This window comes from Eschrichtius robustus, chromosome 12 (assembly GCF_028021215.1).
Source record: "Eschrichtius robustus isolate mEscRob2 chromosome 12, mEscRob2.pri, whole genome shotgun sequence".
Taxonomy (NCBI): Eukaryota; Metazoa; Chordata; class Mammalia; order Artiodactyla; family Eschrichtiidae; genus Eschrichtius; species Eschrichtius robustus.
Window position 1 is genome coordinate 2,841,297 of NC_090835.1, and position 27,620 is coordinate 2,868,916.

General features: G+C 57.9%; 1 protein-coding gene across 3 annotated transcripts in view; it reads left to right on the forward strand.

Moving 5' to 3' along the window:
- The window catches only part of FBLN2 (fibulin 2), a 76,350-nt gene extending 49,807 nt beyond the window's left edge, over positions 1-26,543 (forward strand). The window contains exons 3-18 of one of the 3 annotated variants that reach the window (XM_068558497.1): positions 3,370-3,481; positions 4,867-4,996; positions 7,246-7,426; positions 8,512-8,721; positions 9,307-9,420; positions 9,941-10,042; positions 12,002-12,142; positions 16,174-16,308; positions 18,155-18,292; positions 18,796-18,939; positions 19,053-19,181; positions 19,563-19,688; positions 21,822-21,938; positions 22,594-22,722; positions 23,591-23,714; positions 25,700-26,543. In XM_068558497.1, coding sequence (XP_068414598.1) covers positions 3,370-3,481; positions 4,867-4,996; positions 7,246-7,426; positions 8,512-8,721; positions 9,307-9,420; positions 9,941-10,042; positions 12,002-12,142; positions 16,174-16,308; positions 18,155-18,292; positions 18,796-18,939; positions 19,053-19,181; positions 19,563-19,688; positions 21,822-21,938; positions 22,594-22,722; positions 23,591-23,714; positions 25,700-26,057 — 2,390 coding nt within the window. In that variant the 3' untranslated portion in view covers positions 26,058-26,543. The remainder of the gene's footprint in view (positions 1-3,369; positions 3,482-4,866; positions 4,997-7,245; positions 7,427-8,511; positions 8,722-9,306; positions 9,421-9,940; positions 10,043-12,001; positions 12,143-16,173; positions 16,309-18,154; positions 18,293-18,795; positions 18,940-19,052; positions 19,182-19,562; positions 19,689-21,821; positions 21,939-22,593; positions 22,723-23,590; positions 23,715-25,699) is intronic. The other 2 variants (XM_068558498.1, XM_068558499.1) reach the window with 2 other exon arrangements.
- The last annotated feature ends 1,077 nt before the right edge of the window (positions 26,544-27,620 follow it).

The following is a 27,620-nucleotide window of genomic DNA, read 5'->3' on the forward strand; positions in this document are numbered from 1 at the left end:
CAAAAGGCAAGATTTCCTTCCTTTTTATGGCTGAATAATATTCCATTGTGTGTGTGTGTGTGTGTGTGTGTGTGTGTGTACACCACATTTTCCTTATCCATTCGTCCATTGATGGACACTTAGGTTGTTTCCATGTCTTGGCTATTGGCTATTGTGAATAATTTGATGAACATGGGGATGCAGATATCTTTTTAAGTTAGTATTTTCATTTTCTTCAGATAAATACCCAGAAGTGGGATTGCTGGATCGTATGATAGTTCTAGTTTTAATTTTTTTGCGGAGCCTCCATAATGTTTTCTACAGTGGCTGCACCAATTTACATTCCCATCAACAGAGCACAAAGGTTCCCTTTTTTCTACATCTTCACCAACGTTTACTATCTCTTGTCTTTTTGATAGTAGCCATTCTAACAGGTGTGAGGTGATATCTCTTTGTGGCTTTGATTTACATTTCTCTAATGATTAGTGATGTTGAGCACCTTTTCACATACCTATTGGCCATTTATGTCTTTGGAAAAATGTCTCTTTTGGTCCTTTGCCCATTTTTTAATATATATATATATATATATATATATATTTTTTTTTTTTTTTTTTTTTTTTTTGCTATTAAGTTTTATGAGTTCCTGATATATTTTGTATGTTAACCCCCTTATCAGATACATGGTTTGAAAATATTTTCTCCCATTCCGCAAATTGTCATTTAATTTTATTGTTTCCTTTGCCGTACAGAAGCTTTTAAGTTTGATGTAGTCCCACCTGTTGATTTTTGCTTTCATTGCTTGTGTTTTTGGTGTCATTACCAAAAATTTGTTGTGAAGACCAGTGTTAAGGATCTCTCCCCCCTATGATTTCTTCTAGGAGTTGTATGGTTTCAATAATTCATTTTGAGTTGACGTTTGTATATGGTGTGAGACAAGAGTACAACATCATTCTTCGGTGGATTTTATTCCTGAAGAAGTCTCTCTTTATCCTAAAATTATATTCCTTGGTTTTCTTCTAATATTGACTTTATAGATTTGGAATTTATTTTTGTGTGTGATGTGTGGTAGAGCCCAACATCAGATAGTCAATCCTTTCCCCATTGAGTGTGAATGCCACTTTTACTATATACTAAATTCCCATATGCACATCATCCTGTTTCTGACTTTTATTCTGTTCTGTTGATCTCCTTGTCTTTTTAATTATTAAAACTTTAAAGTATGCTCTCTTCTTTTCTTTTTGGAAATTTCCTCAGGTATTTTTAGACATTTCCTAGTTGGGATGAATTTTAGAATCAACTTGACAAATTTCACGACGAATTATTTTGGGACTCTGGGATTCCACTTCAGTTGTAGGTTAAATAAAGGAAAATTGACATCTTTATGCTATTGAATCTTCCCATCTAGATACATGGTATATATTTCTAACAAAGTAAACTGATATATATCCTTGAGACAATTTTTTTTCTTCATGTAGATTTAGTGTGTTTACATAGATTGATTTCCAGGTTTCTTTCTTTTTTCGGTGGGGTTTTTTTTGTCTTACCTTTTCTATTTAATTGTTGCTGGTGTATAGGACAGCCACTAATTTCTGTATGTTGATTTTGTTTTTGGCCACCATATGATAATAATAATAATAAATTAGTATTCATTTAAGTACAGTGTTAATGTTGATTCCTTTGGATTTTCTAGAAAGATTAACTCGTAACATCTGCAAATAATGACTGTCGTCTCTTCTGATACTCCTGCTGCTGCTTTTTTTCTTGCTTTATTGCATCTGCTAACATCTGTAGGGCACCGTTAAACGGTAGTGTCAGTAGGTACTTTTGTCATATTTCTGACTTCAGTGTGGTTCCTCAGCACGTATGTAGGTGTCCGAGATGGGCTTCATCTTTGAATGTCGTTTGTTTTCAGACCTCGGAGGCAAATGGCTGCATTAATTGCATTCCTTATTTCCTGGTTCCTTATCATCTTAGCAAGACTCTCTTTTTTTTAATTGATGTATTTATTCCCTTTTATCCCCTTTCCCCATTGCCATTTCTCCCTCCACCTACCCTAGGCAACTGTTCTCTTCAATCTGTGTAGGTTTTTTTTTTTTTTTTTGCTTTTATGTGTTCATGCAAATGTGTATTGTAATTTTGCATGCAATTCATGTAATGGATCTCACTTGGTTTTTTCCTGTTTCCCCTCAGCGCTCTGTCCTTTGCTGCTCTGTGTTGCTGTGTGTACATGTGTCCAGCTTCATGACGTTGTGTGTACCGTCTCGTCTGCCATTTCTGACGTCTGTGGAGTCCTCCGTGGAGGACGTCCCCGTGTTCTATTCGTACTCCTCCAGTGATGGACATCCAGGCTCCCGCCAACCCACTTCCATAAATCACACTGAAGTGAGCATCCTGGTACTGGTTACATATGGGTCCAGGGAACAACTTCCCTGCCATACACACCCGGGAGCAGGACCACTGGGTCCTGGACGATGCCTGTGTTTAATTGTGTAAGAGGTGCTGGGTCTGCCTCCAGACTGGCTGCTCCAGTCACCACTCCCACACCCCAGGGCACGAGGGTTCGCACCTGTGCCTGGCATTTATCACTCTTTCTCATTTTTCCAGTTTCAGAGGTATTTTACTTTGGGGTTGGTTTTTTTCTGTTAATTTTCAGGAGGTTACTGTATTTCTCAATAGCAATTCTTTGTCAGTTTTAGAACATTCCAAAAACATCTCTTAACCTGTCAGCAGTCTGTTATATTTCTCCACAGAGTTCTTTGTTATACAGAGAATTTTAATTTTGAGGTAGGAGAATTCATCCATTTTTTAGCCTATGGTCTGTGCCTTTGAGTTTTAAGACATTCTCCCAGCCCCCGACTCCTGCCCTCCCCGGTCACAGGTATTTTCCCCAGGAGCTTTCCTCGATGCTGTCGCTATTTCTTAGGTCTTGTCCTGTCTTGGTGTCTTCTCTGGTCCCTTGGAAGCAGAGCCTGAGTTGGGGGTTCTGGTGCACGTGGTTCATTTGGAGGAACTGCCCAGGGAGGGGGGCAGGGAAGGAGCTGGTAATGCTCCTGGTCGCACGGGGAGCGCTGGAGCGGGAGTGGCCGCACAGGGCTGTCCCCTTTGAGATGGGCTTGGCCCTTGAGGCCCCACTACTCAGTGATTGGCCGTCCTCCTCCCAGCCCTCTCCCCCTGGGTGGACTTGCCCTCCCAGGCAGCTCTGCAGAGAAGGCTGTGCTTGTGAGCTGCTGGGGGCAACGGGCGCAGGCAGCGGGTCAGTGAGTTCCCGGTCCAGTAGTGCGTGGGGATCTGGCCCAGCGCTAGCAGCGTCTACTACCCCCGCGGGGCCTAGACACCTGGGAGCCGTGCACCTCCTCCAGCTGGTGACTCTGCCCGTGTTGCCACCCGCAGTGTCCACGAAGGACCTGATCGAGACGTGCTGTGCGGCCGGGCAGCAGTGGGCCATTGACAACGACGAGTGCCTGGACATCCCCGAGAGCGGCGCTGAGAGCGATGTGTGCAGGTAGGGTGGGCGCCGGCTCCATGTCCCTGCGTCCTCCTCCCCACCCCGGGCCGCGCACTGCCAGGTGAGCACCACTCCACCTGCGTCCAGGTGCCCGCAGGTGGCTGGATGTGGCTGCCTGGCCGGCTGGCCGGGCTCTCTCCAGGCGTGGGGAGCCCGAGACAGGCCCCAAGAGTGAACTAACCGTGCAGACTTGTCACCGGCCTGGTGAGCACTGTCGGAAGAGCACACGTTGGGACCACTGTCACCTGGGGACAGCCAGGTGCTTCTCTTACCAGGTGCTGCGTTGCTGCTGGGCGGTGCTCAGCCCACTCGAATCTCCTACCTGAGCCTTGAGCCGGGGCCGTCAGCCCTCTTTCTTTCCCCACTTTGCTACCCTGGGGTCTCAGGAAGGCTGGCCTCTCCCCGTGCTCTGCTGTCTGTGCTGGCGGCTTCTTCTAACAACAGTGTTCTCCGCAAAGGAAGCAGTCATACCCACGCCCTCCCTGTGCCAGGCCCGGGCGACATCCTGCTCAGCCGTTCACCCCTTCTTTATTCCAGGGATGCCATCTTGTCCAGCCTACTCCTCTTTCCAGATAAGGAAGATAAGGTTCAGAGAGGTGATGTGATTCACCCAAAGCCACACAGCTCGTTGGGAGCTTGGCCAGGATTAGACTCCACGTTTCCTCTTGTCCAGCCCACGATGCCTCCGTTAGAAACATTTAAATTCTAGCCTTGTCCCTTTCCTTTCCCTTTGGTCATCCCACCAGTTTGGGCTGCCTAGGAGTTAGAGCATGCCGCATTCAGGAGGCTTGAACTAGTGCGTGCTTGTATCCCTCTTGTGATGGGACACTCACTACTTCATAGCCAGCCGGTTCCATCACCGGATGGCCCTTGCTGGGCCACGCCCTTCCTCAAGTGAAGCTGAACCCCTTCCTCAAGTGGGACTGAAGCCCACCTTTTCAGCCCCGTTTTGTGTGCTGGCCCATCAGCTGTCTCTGCCCGGGGCAGCCCTACAGTTATTGGAGGCATGACCAGGGACCCTGGCGGTCCCAGGACGACCGCCCAGCCCTTCCTGAGATTGGGTCTCCCTTTCCTTCTCAGCCCTGTCGGGGGGCTTGGAGTACTGACCCCCTCCCTCATCGGTCAGGGACACAGAGCCCAGTGGGACCCAGGCCTGAGTCGTCTTAGTTAAACTGAGAACAAACCCCATGTCACTTGGTGAGGATGTGCTGGCCTTGCCGATGCCCTGGCGCCAGCAGGGGCCCCACCTGCAGTGGACCTTGGCGGGGTCTTCGCTTCCCTGAGCCGCAGGCTCCTGTGTGAAACGGGGCCTGCGTTCCCTCCTGGCGGGGTCCCTGGGAGGACGGGGCGCTTGGTGGGGCTGAGGCGCACCTCTGTTGCAGGACGGCCCAGAAGCACTGCTGTGTGTCCTACTTGAAGGAGAAGAGCTGCATGGCCGGCGTCATGGGGGCCAAGGAGGGCGAGGCATGCGGGGACGAGGACAACGACACCTGCGGCGTCTCCCTGTACAAGGCAAGCCTGCCCTGGGGCGGTTGTGGCCTGAGCCTGAAGGTCCTTGAGGGCCGAGGGGGTGGGCCGCCCTGTGGGGCTCCTCTGAGGGGAGGGTGCTCACGCCTGGGGGTGGGGGAGCTCTGCATCTGCATAGAAAACATCACCAGTTACCATATGGACCAACTGAGTCGGGAAATATTGTTTGAACACCAGTCTGTGCTGGCTCTGTTTTAGGCATTAAGAATGCAGAAATGAATAACACAAAAACCCCTTCGCTCACGGGGCTTTCTTTTTCTTTGGTCTTTTTGTAACTGGCATTTCAGCTGAGTGTAAGTAATGTCCCCAAGGTTCATCCATGTTGTTGCGTGTGGCAGAACTTCCTTCCTTCGTAAGGCTGAGTAATATTCTGTGTATGGAGAGACCACATTTTGTTTATCCATCATCTGTCGATGGGCACGTGGGTTGATTCTTCCTCTTGGCTACTGTGAATATTGCTGCTGCGAACGTGGGTGTAAGAAAGCGCCTCTCTAGAGGACAGACAGTACGTCCACTTACATCACATTGGCTAGAACTTAGTCTGATGGCTGCCTAGCTGCAAGGAAGGCTGGGTAATGTAGTCCTTATTCTGGAGAGGTCGTGTGCCCACTGCAAATCTGGAAGGAGGGAAAATGGACTTTGGGGGCTAACAGCTGGCTGTCTGTGCTGTAGAGGATGAGGGCAAACTTGGAACAGTTTCGAGAAGTATCACAGAAGGATATTGTGTTTGGGGGGGAGAAAGGGACGGAGTTGAAGAAACCACAAGCCTGGATGACGGTCGAGGGACCTCTGGAGGAGGGCACCATTTGGCAGAGGATTTTGACATCGAATTTTTGTCTCATTGGGGTCAATTTTTCCTAAAAACAACTGATACTAGCGAAAGGACCTTGGTGACCGGCGAGTTTAGAATTTCATTTGTGTTTATATGTTTGACCCTGGACCAGTCCTTTTTCCTCCATCTATAAAATCCTCCATCTATAAAATGGGGATAATAGTTCATGTCTTTTGGGGTGGTTGTGAGGATCAGAGGTAATGCAAACTGTTTACCAAGTATGTGGTGGGTCTTCACTAAGTGGATATGTTCACCATTGGGAGATGCAGTCTGGAGTATCAGTGAGCTACTGCTGTGTAACAAACCATCCCAAACCTAGTGGCTGATGACCGGCTCAGGTCATGAGTCAGGGTAGTTATGCTGACCTGGGCCATGCCCAGCTGACCTTGGCTGCCACCAGCTAATGGTTCTGCTGGCACTAGATCTAGGATGGCCGTAGCTGGGATGACACTTCCCTGTTCCATGTGGTCTCAACCTCCAGCAGGCTAGCCTGGGCTTGTTTAGGTAGTGGCTGAGCAGGGTTCCAACATGGGGAATAGATGTGTGCAAGGCCTTTTGAGGCCTGGGCTCAGAAGAGGCACACTGTCACCTCTGTCTCCTCCTGTTGGCCGAAGCAAGTCATGAGGCACAATCAAGAGGTTGGGAAATGCACCCTCTCTTTCGACAGGAGGAACTGTACTATCAGACTGCAAGGGCAGAGAACACGGTGAAGAGTGAACAACTGGGGCTGTTATTGTAATCAGTCTACCACAGTAGTTTAAACGAATCAAAGAGTTTATTTTTGGAGGCATGCAGTCTGGGACAGGGGTGAATCTATGTAATATCTTCAGGCACCCAGGCTTCTGTACTTCTGCTCGATCATCTTTAGCTTGTAGTTTCCATCTTTAAGGTCACCTCATGACCCGAAATCGCTGCTAGAGCTCCAGCCATCACATCTATTCCAAAAAGGAGGAAGGGGGAGAGCAAAAAAGATGTACTTTCAAGTTGAGTCAGCCCCAGCTAAAAGCTCTCCTGAAAGCTTCACCCAGTGTCCCTTATCTCTAACTTTAAGGGAAGTGCTGCCTTTTAGGTAGCCTGAATAGATTTGCAGTGTGCTGGTAAATATGGGAGCAGTTAGTGGGTGTGGCTGTGGGTTAACTTGTAGTTCTTTTCATAAGAGGCCATTTATGAATTACTGCAAAAAACTTGCACTAGCTGAGCCGGACACGGGAAATGGGGACAGATGACACCTTTGCCCCTGGAGAGCACATCCCGGGCACAATGTGAAGACGAGGGTGAATTCGCTCCCATTTATCAGCCCCTCCCTAGAGCCTGGGGGTCCAGAGTGAGTCCCACAGGCTCACAGGCCGTGCGGAAGGCCCTGAGCGGCCGGGCTGGGCAGTGACGGCACGTCTCTCTCCAGCAATGCTGTGACTGCTGCGGCCTGGGGCTCCGCGTGCGGGCCGAGGGCCAGTCGTGTGAGTCCAACCCCAACCTCGGCTACCCGTGCAACCACGTCATGCTCTCCTGCTGTGAGGGCGAAGACCCCCTCATCGTGCCCGAGGTCCGCCGGCCTCCGGAGCCTGAGGCTGTACCACGGAGAGGTGGGTGCTTGCTGCTCCCCAGGCCAGGCATGTGGGCCAGCTGGGCGACGGGGGAGAGCTGCTGGGGCTTCTAGGCAAGGCTGGGTGTCCTCTGGCCTTCTGTGGGGACCTTGGTCACCTTCGTCTGTGGTTCAAGGCACAAGTTCCGCTCCGGACAGAGTTCTTCTGTGGCCTCCGATGATGGACTCCTGTTATTTTCGAGATGGTGATCTCATTCAGTTTTCTACTTACAATCTGCTCTGCCCAACTAGTACCACCCATCTCCCTCCACTCTCCACCCACCCACCCTCCTGTTTCTTTGTTCGCCTACACATCCATACTTCTTCCTCCCCATCCACCCATCCATTTCACCCATCCCCCTCCCATCCTTTGGTCCATCTCTCCACCACTCATTCCCCCATCCTGTCATCTATCTATTCACACATCCGTCCACCCCTCCATCCACCACCCACACCCACCTCTCCATCCACCCACCCACCCCTCCATCCCGTCCATCCATCCACCTACCCACGCACACCCCTCTGTCCACCCCTCCGTCCACCCACCCCTCTATCCACCTCTCTGTCCACCCTCCATCCATCCATCCATCCATCCACCCACCCCTCCATCCATCCATCCATCCATCCATCCATCCATCCACCCACCCCTCCATCCATCCATCCATCCATCCATCCATCTATTCTTCCTTCCATCCACCCATCCACCCACCCCTCCATTCATCCATCATCCATCCTTCATCCACCCATCCATCCATCCATTCCATCCATCCATCCATCCATCCATCCATCTATTCTTCCTTCCATCTACCCACCCATCCACTTACCCATCCATCCACCCATCCACTTACCCATCCATCCACCCATCCACTTACCCATCCATCCACCCCTCCACCCTCCCCTCCATTCATCCATCATCCATCCTTCATCCATCCATCCATCCACCCCATCCGTCCTTCATCGTGCTGTCTCAGCAGAGCACACAGAAGGTTCTGGTGAGGACCTGATCTGATTTCCTGAGGGCCTGTGGTCCCAACCACTTGCTGGGACCAGCCTGGGTCTCATCATGAGCATGGACCCCTGCCCCAGTTTCAGAGGCGGAGTTGACGAGCCGGGAGGCCCTGTCACTGGGCACGGAGACTGAGCTGCCCAACAGCCTGCCCGGTGACGACCAGGATGAGTGCCTGCTCCTCCCGGGGGAGCTGTGCCAACACCTGTGCATCAACACCGTGGGCTCCTACCACTGTGCCTGCTTTCCTGGCTTCTCGCTGCAGGACGATGGCCGTACCTGCCGCCCAGGTGAGGGCCCGGACGGTCGGGGCAGGAGCTGGGGCGGGGCTGATCTTGCCCGCAGAGCGTGGTGTTCCTCGGGTGGGGACCGTGGGGGACTTCGCCTCCCGCCACCCCACACTGTGGAACCTGCCGGCGCCGAGGGTCCCCAGCGATGGGTTTGTGAGGCCAGGCAGACGGGCTCCCTCCTGGGGCTCCATCTGCAGGGCTGCCCCAGCGGCCCACCCTGGATTCAAGTGCAGGGCCAGGACCTGGGCCATGGAGGCTCCCACCTACCCAGCCACGTCCCAGTACTGGGCCCGCGGTGGTCAGGCTCCGGCACCTGGTCTGGGAGGACTCTCTCCCTGCCAGCTTCCAGGGGTGGATTCATTGGAGTCCACAGACTGGTCCTCCCCCACCCTCCCTGCCCCGATTAGCTGTGAGACGGATCTGGCCTGAGGTGCGTCCCTCCCTGAGCCTCAGTTTCCTCTCCCGTGGGGAGGATGGGGGTGGGTAAAATGAGCCGCCCCCCGACCTCGAGAGCCCGCATGGCGCCTGTTAGGGCCTGAGGCTGCCGGAAGACGCGAGACCCCCCTCCTGTCTGCTCTGTGACAGACGGTGACCGCCCCAAGCCGGAGGCCGCCGAGGAGTCCGCGCTGAGGCCCGAATCCTCCCAGGTGGCCCCCAACACCATCGCGCTGCCCGTGCCGCAGCCCAACACCTGCAAAGGTAAGCTGGCCGTGGGCAGGCGGGGAGCCCCTGGGGCTGGGCGTGTGCGGGGTGGCCCCCCCAGGGCGTGCTGTTGCTCAGGCTCGCGGGTCCGTTGGCCTCGCCGTCGGAGGTTGGGTGAGGAGCTGCGAGAGGTGAGAATGGGGGCCGCAGCCTGGGCCAGGCGTGTGTGACCCCAGGATGGCCCATCAGCCGCCTTCAGTCTCGCTTTCTGTAAAACTGAGAGAGTACAATCCTTGCCCGCCCAGGCATCACGGAGCCTGCGTTCAGACACGTGCGGGACGTTCTCTGCGCCCTTCCTCTCCTCCCCTCCGTCTTCCTTCTGCCTCCTCCTCACCCGCATCCCTGTTACTTGAGGGAGGGGTGTGTTGGGGGAGGTCCCAGACCCCAGCCGGTGTGTGAGCGGGTGGAAGGGGTGACCTTGTGAAATGGGGCAGGAGCGGGGTTCCCTGGCTCCCAGCCCCTCTGCCTGTACGCCGGAGCCGCGTGGTCTCTTGACTTCCATGCGGTTTCCTCGCAGACAACGGGCCCTGCAAGCAGGTGTGCAGCGTGGTTGGGGACACCGCCATGTGCTCCTGCTTCCCCGGCTATGCCATCATGGCGGACGGCGTGTCCTGTGAAGGTGAGTGTCCCCCCCGCCGTGGGCCCCGCACACCTGAGTGGGCCCGGAGCTGGGGAGGTGTTCCAGGGCCAAACCTCGCTGTGCTGGTGAGCGGGGAGCAGGTGTGGCTGCCGTGACGACCAGCTGCAAATTGAGCAGCTGAAACAGCCGCGTCCGCCCACATCACGTGCCAGGTGTGCGTGTAGCCCAGGTGGGCACACGGGCTGGCTGCGGCCCCGCCACTCCCTGGAGCAGGGCTCTGCAAACTTCAGTGTGCAACAGGGTCACCTGGGGGCCTGGGACCACAGGATCCTGAGAAGTCCACATGGCCCCAGGGGTCCGACCTAGTAGGTCTTGGGGTGGGGGGGGGAGGCCCGAGACTCCCTGGGTCACACTCTGACTAGCTCTGTCCTCGAGGGTCACCCCATCTGAGTGGCCTGACTTGGTTTGTGACCGCCTTGCCCCCGTTCCAGCCACGGGTGGAGCCGACAGAGGGCAGTGCCTGCCCTATTGTCCTGCGGCAGGACATCGCTCCGGCCGGCCTCCATGGGGAACGAGGCTGGGGAGAGGCAGCCCCAGCTGGAGGGCACATTCTCAGTTCTGAAATCAAGGAGGGACGGTGGATGTTGGTGACTCTGCCTTCACAGAAGGGCTGAAGAGGGTTTAAAAGCACGGGCCTCCCTTACTTATGAACCCGCTCAGTCTGGGTCTTGTCCCGGTGGGGTCTCTGCGGGCTGGGACCTCCCCCTGTGAACTGGGGGGCATCGGATCTGACACCTGCTGGGGTGGTTCCCACAGTGAATGGGAATCCGACAGCTGCTGGGGTGGTTCCCACAGTGAATGACACCTGGAGCACCTCCTCGTGTGTGGAGGCAGGGCAGGCAGAGAGCGTGCAGATGGTCTAGGAAATGCTTTAGTTCAGGTTCAAGTTCAGGAGACATGAACCTGGTTTGGGTCCATGGGTAACAGGGTTAAGTCTGCCTGGGAAGAGACCCACATCCCTGTCAGAAGCCGAAACCCACCTCTAGCCGATTGCCCAGGACTGTTCTGGTGTGGGTGAAAACCAACCTCATGCCCAGAGAGGACAGGACACTTGCCCAGAGCACACAGCATGGTGGTGACTGACAGGCCTTTCTCTCAGATGGTGGGGGGCAGATCTGGCTTTGCTCCTCATCTCCCAGGACCCTGAAGACATGAGGACTGTATCTCTTCTGGGTTGGGACTCCTTCAGGCCATGGGCCCGTGTCCATATGCCTCCAGGCCTCCCTTTCTCTCTGCAGCGCCCCCAGTGGTAGAGGCTATGGGGTCCAGGCCAGAGGATGCAGAGGGCGTTTTGTGGGTGTAGCCTGCCCTGCAGGGGAGTCCTGCAGGTGATATTTAAACAGATGATATTTTATCATCTGTTTAAAATAATCAAACAAGTTACCGACAATGACAGCTCAAGAATTTTTTTTAAATGTCCAAATTTCAGGTTTTTCTTGAAACTTTGTAACATCTGTCCACAAGGAGCCCACAGCCTTGGTCTCCCTTTCTACAGAGCACAGGCTCTGCAGTGCCCTAGAGCCCCCTTGGCCCCTTCTCCTGTTTATGTCTCCAGCCTGGCCCCCTAAGCACTTAGGTTTGCAACTCCTGCCGTTGTGTGGCTCCCGTGGCTGCCCGTGGAGGTGGCGGTTCTCCAGAGCATGGGTGGGAGACGGCCTCTGGTCCCGCCCGCTGTGTGACCCCAGACAGGCTGTCTACCCTCTCTGAGCTTCACTTTGCCACCTGTCTCTGCTAGGGCTCCTGCTCTGACATGTTTCAACTGGACAAACTCAGACTTGGGCCCAAAGCCCAGAGGGACCACTGATGGGCTGGGAGGTCCTGGGCAGGTCCCTGCCCGTCTGGGTCTCAGGTTCCCCATCTGTCACTGGAGGCTCCATGTCACTGGAGGCCACGCCTCTCTAACGGCCCTTCTGTTTTTCCTCCCGCGGCCGTCACTAGACCAAGACGAGTGCCTGCTGGGCACTCACGATTGTAGCTGGCGACAGTTCTGTGTGAACACCCTGGGATCCTTCTACTGTGTCAACCACACAGTGGTCTGTGCCGAGGGCTTTATCCTCAGCGCACACAGGAAGTGCGTGGGTAAGCCAGAGCCCCGCTTGCCGCCACCGTCACGGCTCCCCGCTCCGCTCCACGCCAAGCCCGCCACACTGCAGCCACATGCTAAAGGGCCTGCCCTTTGCATGTGAGCTCTCAGCACGGCCCCCCACCCCATGCTCCGTGTCACGCCCCTCGTGTCCTGGTTCCTGTCCTGCTTCTCCACCCACGCCACCGGGAAGCTGCTTTCCACAGGGACGTGCCTGAGTCAGAACTTCATCTGAGGTGTGACCTGGCTGGTCATTGAAATGAGGTCATTGAGACACGTGGGCAGCAGGATAGGGAGGCCTGGGTTCGAAGCAGGACCCCCTAGTATCTCTGGGGGCTTGAACCTCCTCCCAAGCCTGTGTTTTATCATCTGTGAAAAGGGGGCACCGAGGGCACTGCTCCCGGTTTGGAGATTATGTGACATGTGTATGGCGTAGCCAGAGCCCGGGGCACAGTGTGCACGTGACCTCAGCTGCTGAGATTGTCCTTAGATGCGGCCAGAGCCCTTTCAGAGGCAAATACCCCAGCTAGGCGTCCATTTGCTGTGTGACCCTGAGCAGTAGTGCTCGCCTCTCTGAGCCTGTTTCCTCACCTCTAACCTCGGGGCTCGGAGGCCTGGCAAGGGCTGGTACCCAGGTCCCGGCCTGTGCATGGATGGGCTGGTGCTCAATAATGCGTCTGCCCTCCTGCCTCTCGGTGCCCTTGTGGGCCAGGGCTGGGGCTCCAGGCCTGCTCTGTGGGCAGCAAGGACTTGCTGTTCTCCCATGGCTGGGGGTCTGATGTTTTCATGGAGGAAACATCATGGACCTGAACAGAGATAGACCCAGGGTAGCGGGGGCTCGGGGCAGACTGGGAAATGCTGTGGCAGGGACACAAGGAGAGGCCGAGGGAGAGGCCATTCCAGCTGGCAGAGTCTGGACACACTCCCTGGAGGAGGTGGCATGTGCACGTGTCTCCAAGGACGATGGGGATTTGGGAGTTGGGAGGGGCATGAGGGAGGAAGGAACAGCTGCAACAAACATGTGGAGGTGGGAACTGCACCGCACGTGCCCAGACCCCCGTGTGTCGTCCTTGTGCTTGGGGACCATGCCCAACCTGGACATGTCCTCTTCCTCACCCTCCGCCACCAGGCAGCGGAGTGGCCGCTGCAGACATGTGCGTCCCTGGCCTTCAGCCGCCGGCCCAACATGCGCCCTCTGGAGCCTGCTTGTCAGTGGCGGGGCAGCTCCTCCCATCTGGGTCGTGTCTGTGTGTGTCTGGGAACAGGCGTCCACCCTGTGAGCACCCTCCCAGGACGCGGGTGTGCAGGCTTCCCTGGCGGCCTGGAGAGAAGACCTTGTCCTAAAAGGGGTTGCCGGGCAGCTGGAAAACGGGTTCTGGGATGAAAGAGCAGAGGTGCATTCCATTCAGCTAAGTTTATGGTCATTCTTTCAGCCTTTCCCTCCTTATCGTCCGGCACGGACCCCAGTCTCCTCTTCGTCCTTGTGTTCCACTTATGTGTTCATCTCATCTGTGAGCACTCGTTCTTTCCATCACTTGCTCATCCACAGACGTGTCTTCTGCGGTGCGTTTGTGAGCTCCAGGCATGTTCTATTAACCCTGGCTGGTGAGATGGGAGACAGGTGCCCGGGTTAAGAGTGTGCCCTCTGCAGCCAGACTGCCTGGGTTCAAATCCTGGCTGTGCCGCTTTCTAGTTGTAGGACCTGAGATCAGTCATTTGATCTCTCTGAACCTCAGTTTCCTCCCCTGTGAAAAGAGAGGACTAATGCCTACCTCAGAGGGTCACTGTGGCGGTTACATGAGTCCATGTAAAGAACTTGCTAGTGTTTGATGCCGTAATTGTGATTCAACAAATGTGTTATACTGAGGCAGCCTGCAGAGGTAGTGAGCTCCCCATCACTGGAGGTATGTAAGCCGAAGTGGGACAGTATTGGGCGGTGCCAAGTCCACAGGACTTCTAACAGACAGGTGACCTCTGTGGGGAATCCCCTGTGCTTTGCTGTTGGCCTTTTGTGCCCTGTCCTTTGAGGAACATCTTGGGCCCTGGGAACAGTGTTCCAGGTGGGCTTGGCTTTGAGACGATGGGAGCCCCGTCTCTGGGGCCCACTCTGCAGCAGTGGGGAAAGGGCTGGGCGCTCTGGGTTCTGTTCTTGCTGTGGTCCCGTGCAGGCTGGGAGACTTCAGTCACATCCCCTCTGTGAGACCTAGTTCCTTATCTGCGAAGCAGTATCTCTGGGGGATCGAGGGCAGTTCCTGTAAGCCGCCTGATCCCTAAGTGAGCCACACAGTCAGTGGTGTCTGCTGTCATCTCTCACCATGATTCCTCCCAGGCTAGGGGGGGCTCCTGGCCCATGACGTTTCGGGGCTCCTGAGAATGTGTCTCTCTCTGTCAATCCAGCTTATAAATCAGAAGTCTCTATCTGGCCCAGCCAACCCTTCCTTGGAAACCACGGGCCAGAACTCTCCCTTTTCCTCCTCCTCATCCCCACCCAACCAGCCTTGGCCGGGCCTGTACACCAGTTGGTTCACCTGTGAGTCTGGGACAGTCTCTTGCCGCACAGCCCTGCACCCCTCCTCTCCACCTGGTCCTTGTCATCCTGGTAGGCGCAGCTCAGACATTACTGTCCCTGAGAGCAGCTCTGGCAGCGCAGGACCCAGAGCGGGCAGTGCTCTGGCCTGAGCCCAGGACCGTGCAGCTTTCCTCCCCAGCGTCTCCACCCGACCCGTCCTCTCTCCGGGCCTGCCGACTGGCAGTTCCTTGGGGGCAGAGGCTGTGACACACCGCTAGGCCACCTGGGCTTAGCACAGAATAGGTGCTCGTTAAGGTGCGTCCAGTGAATGAACGAATCCGCAACGACTGCTGTACCTCCCCTGCCAGGTGGAGCGTGGCGGAGACATGGGGTGTCCTCTGCCCACCTGCAGGGACGTCTGGCTTGGCCACCTCTCTGGGTCTCCTCCGCCCTCCCTGATGCTACTTCTTTCCCTCCTTTGCTGGCTTCTCCCCTCCCCACCTGCGCATCCCAGGGGTCAGTACTCGGCCCCCAGGTGACCTCAGCAGTGACCACTCCCAAGTTAATGTCTCCCCTCAGCCCCCTTCCGTGAACTCCGAGGCAGGTGTCTGGCTGCCCTTGATCCTCAAGCTCAGTGTGACGTCGAGGGCTCCCAACCTTCCCCTGTCAGCCTGCTCCTCCCAGCCGGCCGTTCCCTCTGCCTGGGAGGGCCGTTCCCACATGCCCACAGGGCTCCCAGGTGCTGGGCCCCCACCTGCAGGGCTGCTCGTCCAGAAAGCTTTGCCGAGACCAGTGGGCTCCTCTTTTTCTCTCAGCTTCGTCACATCCATCATAGATGCTGTCGGTTTGACCTTCACAGTACTTCCAGAACCCGACTGCTTCTCCTCGCCTCCATGGGTGGCAGCCTGAGCCCCATCATCTCCTCTTCTAACATACCCTCACCCCTGGGGTATTTGCACTCAGCCAGGGGACCCTGTTACCGATAAGTCAGCCCACTTCCCTCGTCTGCTGGAGCCCTCGATGGCTCCCGCCTGCCCCGCATCTCCTAACACTCTCCTCTCCCCGCAGTCACACCCCTCTGGGCCAGACCCTGAACCTGCCTGGCAGCCTGCCCCTCTGCCTGAGATACGAGCTCGGCTCATTCTGGCACCTCCTCCAATGCTTTGCTCAAGTGTCCTCTGCCCTGAGGATCCTTCGTGCCTCCACCCCCTGCACCTCCCACTCCTGGTCTCCTTCACTCTCTCTTCCACAACACTCAGGACCACCCTCCCTCTTAGGTTTGTCTGTCTGCTGGTCCTCCCGCTCTGAGTGTCCCGTGCCATGGCAGACTTTCTGTCTGTCTTGTTCACCATGTACTCCTGGGGCCATGGCACGTGCTCCGTAAATCTTTGTCGAATGGGTGGTTGCACAGACCGTGCTGCTCTCTGGGAAGTGAGCACCTTGAGGGCAGGGCTGGCTGGCCGGCGGCGCCCTACCGGGAGCGCCCCGCAGCCTCTGACGGCCTCACCCTCCCCGCAGACATCAACGAGTGCGTGACGGACCTGCACACGTGCAGCCGGGGCGAGCACTGCATGAACACGGTGGGCTCCTTCCGCTGCTACAAGGCTCTCACCTGTGAGTCCGGCTACATGCTCAAGGACGGCGAGTGCACAGGTGAGGCGTGCTGGCTGGAGGCCCCGCCCACCTCCCCACCCCCGCCCCGCCTTCTGATCCGCCCCCAGCCCGCCCCCAGCCCACCTCCTGGCCCGCCCAGAGCCTTCTCCCTTCTGGCAAGCTCCCAGCCCTGGGGTTTCCTGCCTGTGGGAAGACCCCACAGATGATGGTTTGGGGGCAGAGGCGGGGCGGGGGGGCCCCAAGGTAAGTGTGTCTGGGTCAGTTATTCCCCTCCCTATGCCTCAGTTCCCACAGAAGGGTCACTTCTGTCCTTTTTACCAGAAAATTCTAGCCGCCTCAGAAGAGAGAGAGGTTCCATTGAACCGTTTCAGCAGATGCTTCCCCAGCGTCGTTTGTGGGCCTGGCAGGGTTCTGGGTGGCAGGGGTACCGGTGGGGGCGTGTTCTTGTCTCTGGCCTCCTGATGGGGGGGTGGGGGGCCCACAGGTGCACGGGGCTGGGTGTTGCTTTTAGGTGGGGTCCAAAGAGGCCGGCCCCCTGTGGCCTGTGTGATGTCTGGGCGGAGACCTGCAGCATGAGAGGCCCCTGGGAAGGGTGTTCCAGGCAGAGGGAACAGCAGGTGCCATGCCCTTAGGGAGGGGAGGAGTCTTGGCGCAAAGAACAGAAAGGGCGTCTTGGGTGGGAGCACGCTGCCAGTGGAAGGAGGCTGCGGGGTTGGCAGGCCCAGGTAGGCGGGCACTTGGGAGTTTGTTTCACCCGTGACGGGAAGCGTTGTATTTTAACTGAAAACGTCTAGAAGAAAGTCACCCAGGAGGTGAGACCCAGAGCAGTGCTCCATTGTTGCAATCCCTGAAAATGGCGGTGGGAAGCGGCTCTGAGGTCGGCGGGAGCTCAGGCAGGTGCTGTACGCACTCCATGCCGGGCCCTGAGCTGGGCGCGGAGCAGGGGTGGGGTGAGCTGGAAGGAGATGAGCCCAGGCCCCTCGGCGCACACCTGTGCGCACCACGCATGCCCACGGGGCTCACACAGATCCAGGGTGAGCCCCCTTTAGAGAACCCTGGCACCTGGGGAGGGGGGCCGTCTCCCTGGACGCCCCACCACCCCCGCCCCTCTCATCCCAGGGCCTCCTTCCTAGACCAGAGTGGCTGGGCAGGGGCTGTGTTCTCAGCCTCCCGGGGGTCCTTGGAGGGGGTTCTAGAACCCAGCACAGGGCTGCCTAGAGGCTGGGCTCCTGTGGGAAAGTGGTGGAAACCTTGGAAACTGGAGGGGGTGGATGGATGAACAACAGACAGACAGACACACATGGTTGGTCAGGCCGTCAGGAGGCCGAGGGAGTCTCGGCTGTGCCACTAGCCCTCTGTGTCCCCTTTCTGCTCCGTGCCTCGGTTTCCTCGTCTGTGGGAAGAGCCCGACGTGCCTGCTGTGCGGGAAGCGTGGGGCCGGCACTTTGTAAACTGGGTGCTGCACGGCGGGGAGGGGCCCCTGTGACCTGCTGGTGCCACACCGCAGGTGGGGACAGCGGTGCCATCCAGGTCTGGCAGTTCCATCGTTGGAAGCTCCAAGCCTGGCTGCCCAGAAGCAGTGCCGCAGCTATGGAACCCTGCCTGTGCCTCAGTGTCCCCTGTGGAGGAGGGGGCTCGTCATAGCCTGCTTCTGGGTGCATGCGAGCACTGAGTGAATAAGTACATCTCAGAGCCCTTGGGGCAACGCCTGGTAGCACGGCACAGTTCAGTGAGAGGGGTGACGTTGTTGTTACTGCTGGCGTGGGCCACGGCAGCTCCCTGTGACGCAGAAGACCTTTGTAACCATCAAGGTCACCGTGGGGATGTGCGGGCAGGGGCCTGCCAGCCCGCCGGCCCCTGACCCCCGGCCTGGTCTGTGTGGCAGACGTGGACGAGTGTGAGCTGGGCACACACAACTGCCAGGCGGGCTCCGCGTGCCATAACACCAAGGGCTCCTTCTACTGCCAGGCGCGGCAGCGCTGCATGGAGGGCTTCCTGCAGGACCCCGAGGGCAACTGCGTGGGTGAGTGGGGCTTGGAGGGGCTGTGCCTGCCTGGCCCTGGGGGTCTTTAGGAGGGGTCGTTGGGGGGATAGGCTCTGAGGGCTTTACAGATCAGGGAGGCCTGGCTTGCTGCACTTTCCCTCTCCCGGCCTCAGTGTCCCCCTGTGAATGGATGTGTCAGTGCCTGGGCCCCACGAGGCGCTTGCAAAATGGAAGCTCCTATTATCCTGAACTGTCTGATCGCGGCTGAGTTACTTCTCTTGTGGCCTCAGTTTACCCATCTGTGGGGTTGGACTGGATGAAGGTGTATCACGTTTTTTTAACCTTCCCAACAGCGCTTGGGTTCTGGGAGGGAAAGCCCTCGGCTCCTGGCACGCAGGGACCGGACAGTCTGACCTGCCAGCCCGACCTGGGCTGGTCTGGGGCCCAGGACCGGCCGCCTCCCAGTGCAGCCCTGGACTCAGATGCTGGGGCTCGGGGAGGGGCTACAGCAGGCTCCCTGTCACCGGCACCCCCCTCCGCAGACATCAACGAGTGCACGTCACTCTCCGAGCCATGTCGGCCAGGCTTCAGCTGCATCAACACGGTGGGCTCCTACACATGCCAGAGGAACCCAGTGATCTGCGGGCGTGGCTACCACGCCAGCCAGGACGGGACCAAGTGTGTGGGTAAGGCCCGCCTCCCCCCCCTAGCCTCTGGCTTCCCGGGTGCCCTGGGCCTGGGCGGCTGGTGCAGGGGGAGACTCCAGGCCTCAGGGTGCCCTGCTCGCCTCCCCCTGCAGACGTGAACGAGTGTGAGTCGGGCGTGCACCGCTGCGGCGAGGGGCAGGTATGCCACAACCTCCCCGGCTCCTACCGCTGTGACTGCAAGCCCGGCTTCCAGCGGGACGCCTTTGGCCGCGCCTGCGTCGGTAGGTGGGACTGGTGGCCGGGACCCCGTCCGGCTCCCCTGAGAGGTGCCCGCCTGCCCCAGGCCCTCCCCCCCGGCCAGCCTTGCTCTGACCACGTGCCTGGCCCTCTCTGGGCTGGACTGCCTTCCTGCCGTCCTGGCCAGCTGAGGCTCTGCTCTCGGTCCCCATCGCGCTCTTCTCTTGCCCTTTGCTGTGCCGTCTGTCTCTCCACGTCTGCCTCTGGTCTCCGTCCAACACCTCCTCTGCCTTCTTCCCCTGCTCCCTCTTCCCCCTCGCTCCTTCTGGGTTCCTGGGCCCCTCTCCTCCCCGGGGGTGGAGGGGGCTGGCGTCCAGGCCACCTCCGCCCTCCCTGAGGCCCTGCGCCTGCCGCCCGCCCCGCAGACGTGAACGAGTGCTGGACCTCGCCCAGCCGCCTGTGCCAGCACACGTGCGAGAACACGCTTGGCTCCTACCGCTGCTCCTGCGCCTCCGGCTTCCTGCTGGCGGCCGACGGCAAGCGTTGCGAAGGTACGGCCGACCCGGCCTCTGACCCGTGGCCTACTGTGCAGGGCCCCAGGCCTCAGCTGCAGGCTCTTTCCTGCCAGGGGCCCCCACTGCCATCTCAGACCCAAGGGCTGGGCGTCTGTGCTGTCTGCACCCCTGGGCGGGAGCTCCCTGCAGGCAGGGGGGCAGCCCAGCCTCTGCCCCTTGGTAGGCGCTGGTCCTGGCCATGACTGCGGTGCCCGGGGGTCCAGGCAGGCAGCAGAGGGAGTGAGAGGTAGGCCCGTGGCCAGGCGGACGGCCCGGCGGCCACACAGCCCCTGGCAGTGCCATGCAGAGTGACCCCATCTTGGTTTTCCAGATCCCAGGAATCTAGACATTTATGCAAAGTTTGCTGGGTTTTACACGTCGCTGGTGGATCTGAACTTAAACACACTGTGTGTTAAACCAAGCACGTGAACTGGACCTGCGGTCCAGTCCTCACCCACGTGGGATGCGCCCGGGGCTGACGGAGGGGACGCGTGAGGGACTGTCACACTGTTCCCACCTGTGTTCATGGTCCGGTTGGGCCAGGTCTGGTGGGGTTGGTGCGGAGGGGTGCGGGGGTCCCAGGCTGCTCAGTGAAGTGGGGAGGGGTCCCGTGAGTAAAGGGGATGTGGGGTCTCTGGCCCCATGTAGCTGGCACCGTCTTTCCCAGCACCTCCCCTGGAGGTGCTTTCCTCATTTCCCTCCTGGGGAGCTGAGTCTGCTGAGGCCCCTGGGAAGGCCATGCACCTCTCTCTGATCGCCTGGCCTGGCCAAAGAGCCGGCCTCCTGTGGGACAGGACCAGCCCAGGGACAGGGGAGCGACCCCAGGCCTGGCTGTGTCAGATGGCACTTGGATGGGCTCCCCAAACAGACCCTGGCGCTCCCTGTCGCTCGCGGGGGTTACAGCCACCTGTGAGCCCGCCCCCCGGCCAGGCTGGGTGCCGACAGCCGTGGGGATGGAGCGTCCTTCCCACCCTAGTTGTAGTTCATTCGTTCACTTCTTGGCCCTTCTGCCTTCCCCCCCGCCACCCCTACTTCAGGCCACTTCTCTCCAGCTCCATCTGTGGCTGGACGGTAGAGACTCAGAGATGGAACCAGCGTGGCCCCTGGCCCCCGGGAGCTCAGAGCCTGGTAGAGGAGAGAAGCCACTCATTCATTCATTCATGCCGTCCGTCATTTTGTGTGAAACCTGTGCATGTTGTGAGGTCCCGAGGGTCATGCGGCAGACGGTGGCCTCAAGGCCATGTGTGAGCTGACCCCCTCCACCCCACTCTGCTCTGACCACGCCGGCCTCCTTGCTCTTCTGTGCGTGCACAGGGCACACCCTCACCTCAGGGCCTGTGCTCTCACCGTGCCTTCTGTCTGGAACGCTTACCCCAGATGCCCGCACGACTCCAGCACTGCAGCCCTCCCACGCACACCCCTGCCCCTTCTCTGCTCTTTTCCCATAGCACGCGCCACCTTCTGACGTACTAGGTATTCCACTCATTTAATCCCCCCGTTTCCTCCCCAGCACACACGTGAACGTCACCTCCACGACGGGGAGGTGGCTGTCCGTCTTGCTCGTGGCCGTGTCCCCACGCTCACACAGGCCTGGCGCTGGTCGGAGCCCGGCAGGTCTTGGTTGGATGAATGAGAGACAAGTCGCTGCCCACTGGGAGCTCAGAGTCCAGCAGATGCCCCATCTCACCCGTCCTCCACCCACACCGCTCACCCGCTGCCTCGCAGGCCCGCTCTCACCCCTCCCCCACCCCCAGGCAGGGCCGGCCCTGGGGGTCAAGGGCAGGTCCTTGTTAGCACCTAGGTGACATCTCCCAGAGCCATCTCTACCCAGTGCTGTGCACCCTCAGTAGGGCAGCATCTAGCTCCCCGTGCGGGGATCTGAGCCCCACCTGTGGCTGCTTCCTCTAGGCAGTAGGCCGGGACTGCGCCAGCAAGCTATAATACATTGCTGCCCCTGCCTCACTGCATGTCTCAGGCAGGCGCCTTGCCTTTTTCTGGGCCTCTGGTTCCCCATCGGCCCGAAGGGGAGGCTGGAACTGATGGTCTGTCAAGATAAGGCTCCAGGTGAGCCGGACCTGGGCCCTCTGGGCCGGAGGACACCTCGGTGACCGCCGGCTGGTCTGTCTGCAGACGTGAACGAGTGTGAGGCCCAGCGCTGCAGCCAGGAGTGCGCCAACATCTATGGCTCCTATCAGTGCTACTGCCGCCAGGGCTACCAGCTGGCCGAGGACGGGCACACCTGCACAGGTACCTCTCCTGCCCAGGGCCCCCTTCCTGAGAGACTTCGCTTCCCGTGTGCCAGGCTCCTAGAGTCCCCACCGGGCCGGGGACACAGGGCACAACGGAGGCCTTAACGTCGTATCAGAGCTTGAGTCCCAGCCGTGCGTTTCCTGGCTGTGCCACCTTGGACAGATGCTTCCCGTGTCTGACCTCAGTGGGATGAAGGATTAAGTTAATTACAGCTGACCCTTGAACGACACGGGGGTTAGGGCCTCCCTCACCCGATAGTCAAAAATCCACATATAACTTTACAGTCGGCCCTCTGTATCCGCGGTTCCGCATGTGTGGTTGAACCAAGGACAGATTGCGTAGTACTGTAGTATTTATTGCAAAAAGTCCTCGTGTAAGTGGGCCTGTGCAGTTCAAACCTGTGTTGTTCAGGGGTCGGCGGTACCTTGTCCACGCCCTGTCTGGTGCCTGATCGGCCCTCAGCTGGCAGTAGCAAGTATGGAGCGGCCCCGGGAAGCAAGCCCTGGAATGCGGGTCCTGTGTGCTCTGTGGCCTCGGGCAGCTCTCTTCCTCTCTCAGCCCTGTCGTCCTCATCTGTAAAAGGGGCCCCCAGGCTCCGTGGCTGTGGCAGGATGACCCAGGGTTCACGAGGGGCTGAAACTCTCTCTGGCAGACATTGACGAGTGCGCTCAGGGCGCCGGCATCCTCTGCACCTTCCGCTGCATCAACGTGCCAGGGAGCTACCAGTGCGCGTGCCCAGAGCGCGGCTACACCATGACGGCCAATGGGAGGTCCTGCAAGGGTGAGTGAGGGGTCCGCGCCACCGGGGCCTCAGGCAGCCTCCAAGCAGGCGCAGAAAGCCTCATGCGGCTGGCTGTGTTCCCAGAGCTCTGACACCAAGTGCATAGGCAGAGAATGGCCCATGCCACTGGTGGCCACGTTCACCGAGCTCTACGCCTGGGATGAGGAAGGTGGCAGTCTTTCTGCTGCTTGACCCAGCTTAGAGTCTTCAAGGCTTGGACTCTGCTCTGGGCCCTGCCCTGCGAGCGGGACGGGGGTCCTGTGGGGTGGTCCTAAAGACGGGAGCCCTACCCAGTGAGGAGCCCATACAAGAGGAGCCTCAGGGGTCCCAGAAGCTGGCCAGGGCTTCCTGGCTGCAGAGCTATCTGCTTTTTAATTTAAAAAATAATCAGCTTGGACTCCGTAAAAGGTGAGGATCTTACCTGCCGTAAACAGCTGTGCGGGAATGATGACTTTATGTGCCTAGAGCGTGATTTCAGTTTTGAGCCTGAGGCCCTGTTCTGCTTGATGGTGGCAACACAGCATGGGCTTCTTGGACAGCTCAGACGCCGCAGTGATTTTGGCTCTTGAAGGCGCTTCAGGCCGGAAACCTGTTCGTGTTCAGGACATCTCTCCCAACCCCTCCTCCCTGGCCATCGCGGCGCGGGGGCTGGGGAATGGCCTGTGCTGGCAGCACAGAGGCTCCCAGGCCCTTGGCTGCTGTACAGAGTGGAAGAGATGGGAGTATGTGACGCTCGGGTGGCATGTGAGCTGTGTGCCCACAGGACGAGCTGCCCTGAGACCCAGGCCCCCGGGGCGGGCTGGGGTGGCTCGGACGAGGGTCTCCAGCTCTGGGCATCCCTCCCATCGCCCTCCTCTGCTCCCCCTAGACCTGGACGAGTGTGCGCTGGGCACCCACAACTGCTCTGAGGCTGAGACCTGCCATAACATCCAGGGCGGCTTCCGCTGCTTGCGTTTCGAGTGTCCTCCAAACTACGTCCGAGTCTCTGAAACGTGAGTGCCCCCACCCCGGCCTCGGGCCCGGGGACCCTGCACCGATCCACACTGCCCAGGGCGGAGGCCAGGTGACCGGTGGCGCGTGCCTTCACCACGCCCTGCTCTTCACAGGCCCCACTGCCAGGTCTGTGGTCTGATGACCATAAATGGTATAAAACAGCACCTTGCAGAAAGCTTGGTGCATAGAGTATGAAAGGAATAAGACTCACAAAAAAAATCTTCTCTTTCTCTCTCTCACACACACACACTAGTTGTCTTTTGCTGTGTAACGAGATTTTTGCACCACTTCTCGCATCTTAACACGACAAGTAGTCACCGTCTCACACGGTTTTGGAGGGTCACGAGCCAAGGAGCCGCTTAGCTGGGTGGTCCTGGCTGAGGGTCACATAGGGCTGGGTGCTCCGAAGCCTTGACCAGGGCTGCAGGATCCCGCTGCCCACTCATGGCTCTGGGCGGGAGGCCTCAGCGCCTCACCATGTGGCCTCTCCATGGGGCTGGAGCTCCCCCAGCCCGGGTCATCAAGAAGGCAAGTGATGGTCCTTTGTAACCTAACCTAACCCTAAAAGTGACGTATCATCACTTCTGCCACTGGCCACACAGTCCAGCACTGCACGGGGTACCCTGGGAGGCAACATTCGAAGTGTGACTGACAGGAGGGGAGACACCGGGACCATCTCGCAGGCTGGTGACCACACTCCCTAGTGATGCCTCTTGGCGTTTCGCCGTATTTCCTGTCCTTTCCTTACTAAACATACATTTCCGTAGAGTACTTGCTGGGGTGTCCATCTTTTCTCTGCGCGGTGCTGTCACGTGGATGTGCTCCGTTGTTCGAAGCTTGCTTTCTCTGCTTGGTCGCCGTCTTTTGCGTCTGTGCGTGCAGCCCGCCTGGGGTGGCACTTCCTAGCATGTACGCGCTCGTGATTTACTTGCCGGCTGCCCTGCTGACTCTGTGACATGCTTGCTAATACACACAGTGCCGGGGAGTGTCTACGTGCAGGTGTGTTGGGACGCTTGGGTGAGTGTGTCTGGGTGACCCTGGGCAGGTGACCTCCCTTCCCTGGGTCTCAGCTGCTCCGCCTGCAACATGGGTGACGGTAGCGCCAGCCCCAGGGTGGGTGTGAGCACGGCATGAGTGAAAACACGTCATGAGTTTACACAGCGTATGGCATGGCCTGGTGTTGCATTAGTGCCATGTGTCGGCGACGTCATACCCCAACCCTGCGTGGCTGTGCGCTGTGGTCCCCCAGTTGGGGAACTCTGCTCACAACATCCTCTAGACCTGCTGAGCCCTGGTGCCCATTTTGGAAGCACTGAGCTCTGAGACAGGGATTTAGTGATGGAGGTGACAGTGTCTCATTGCACCCAGAAGAGACCAGATTGTTGCTGGGCTTAGAAATCGAGGCCTTGGGCCCCGTGGGGTTTGGTGCAGGTTCTGTCATCATGGTCCTGTAGCGTGGCCGAGTTCCCAGGCGTCCTCTGGAGCAGGTGTGGCTCGGAGCTCTCTGATACTCGGAGAGGGGAAAGGGCAGGCCATCCCAAGTCAGAAGAGGAAATGGCTCCGAAGGAGAGTCATTTATGGAAGAAAAGGGAATCTGAGAAAAGACTGCAACAATAAAAACACCATGGCCAGGGAATCCATGCAAATAGGCAGTGTGCGAGGGGAAAAATGCAGGCAGGGAGGTAAGAATGAAGGAAGGTAGGAAGGAGCACTGGGACGAGAGAGAGCTGCTAACTAGCTACCTGGCGCTGTGCTGAGGGCCGCATGTTTGTAAACTCACCCCTTCCCGCCAGTGAAACCGCAAGGCCGTTAACCGGTCCTACGGACAAGGAAGCTGAGGTCCAGGGAGGTCCGGTGACCCGGCAGAGGCTGCGAGGCTGCCGAGGGCGGAGCTGGGCTGGGGGCCTGCGCCCGGTCGGTCGGGCTGGGTGAGCGTCGGGTGGGAGCGAGCCCGCCGCTGACGCCCCCGCCGTGCGCCCCGCAGGAAGTGCGAGCGCGCGCTGTGCCACGACTTCATGGAGTGCCAGAACGCGCCGGCGCGCATCACGTACTACCGGCTCAACTTCCAGACCGGGCTGCTGGTGCCGGCGCACATCTTCCGCATCAGCCCGGTGCCCGCCTTCGCCGGCGACACCATCGCGCTGACCATCACCAAGGGCAACGAGGAGGGCTACTTCGGCACGCGCCGCCTCAACGCCTACACGGGCGTCGTCTTCCTGCAGCGGTCCGTGCGCGAGCCGCGGGACTTCGCCCTGGACGTGGAGATGAAGCTCTGGCGGCAGGGCTCCGTCACCACCTTCCTGGCCAAGATGCACATCTTCTTCACCACCTTCGCCCTGTGAGGCGCGGCCGCCGACGAGCGCGTGGAGCCCCGGGTCCCCCGCTGGTCCGGCGCCCCGGCCGCACGCCTCTTTCCGCGCTCCCTGCCGGCCGCGTCGGGGGCGGGCGCTGTGGCCAGTTTACTCTGACCCTGTAAATTAACTTAATTTTGCTGACTTGTTCCTCGCGTTTCGGCCTCTCCTGTGCCCCCGGAGGGAGCTTTGCGCAGGCCAGTGCTGGTGCCCCGTGGATGGGGTCGGAGGATCCGAGGCTGGACGTGACCAAGACTGGAATCAGCGACCACGTTGGAGATTTTGGACTCAGCTGGGTGACCTGTCCCCAATGATGATATTCTGTTTCATGTTCCACTGTGATTAGCTCTTCACTTTTTTTTTTTACATCATTTTTAAGTGTTTTTGTTTAATTACAAAAGTAGTACACGTATATTGCAAATATATATATATTCAAATAGTACAAAAGGGTTATAAAGTAAAAAAGTGAAAACAGAAGACCCGCTTCCTTTTGTGCAGGTGTTTGCGTGTGCCAGCGGTGCCTGAGTGTCTTGGGGCCCCGCCTTGGGCCTCACCTTGGGTTGCTGAAAGGGCGGAAGTGGGAGCGTGCTCGCTTCTGATCCTACTTTTCCTCCTCCCGCGTTTCCCTCTTCCCTCCTCTCCTTCTCCAATTGTGGGCCTCACCTGGCTTGTCACTGTGGACACTGTCCAGAAACTGGACATCTACGTTTAGTGTTACTTTTCTCACCTCCTGACCGACTGCTGTTCGCACCTAATGACGAACGTGTGTGAGACTGTTTAGCGTAGAAATGAGCTAATGGGTAGCTAAATCCAGTTCTCTCTCCGGCCAGCCGTTTTCCATTGGTGTTCCGTCCTGCGGAGGCTGTAACTCCGTGTCCCAGTGTACTTGGCCATTGTCGGTATTATAGCTTCACCAGTGGTGCCAGGGCTGTGGGGACACATCACGGGAGGTAGGAGTAACCTGCAAAATGAGACTGGAGTGCCAGCCAGTCATTAGCAGTTCATCCAGCGAATTGTCTCTCATGTGACTACATGTCTTCCAGGACAAGGCCACTCAGGTTTGCAGCGTCCATTTCACTTTGGCAGGTTCCAAAGGCAGGAGTGAGCTCGGCTTCACCCTTTCAGCCGTCTGGTATAATGGAGCTGAGAGATGGTATTGCCTGTTTCTCCAAGCCTCATGAGATATTAACGTACTGGACAAATGTAGTCGTTGCGTAACCCGTTCATCCTTTCCCCTCAGCTACGATTCCCTTTCTCTCCACTTGTACCCCAGTTCTTCCACGTTGGGAACGGACGTTAGGTTTGGCCGTCGTGCTGGTCTAGATGAAAGGCAGCAATGGTCGTCCGGCGAGCACCCCCCACCCCCCGCTCCGTCCCCCGGCCCACTCCGTTCCTGTAGGTAGAGTTAACCAGGGGGCCATCTCAACCAGCAGGCGACACACAGCTGCAACCCTGAGTTTGCCAGATGGGGTGAAGGCGTCGTCCACCCCATCAGGCCCTTAGGAATTCTGACACCAAGGTTTAAAAGTCTAGTTACGGTTTCTTGCTTAGGAA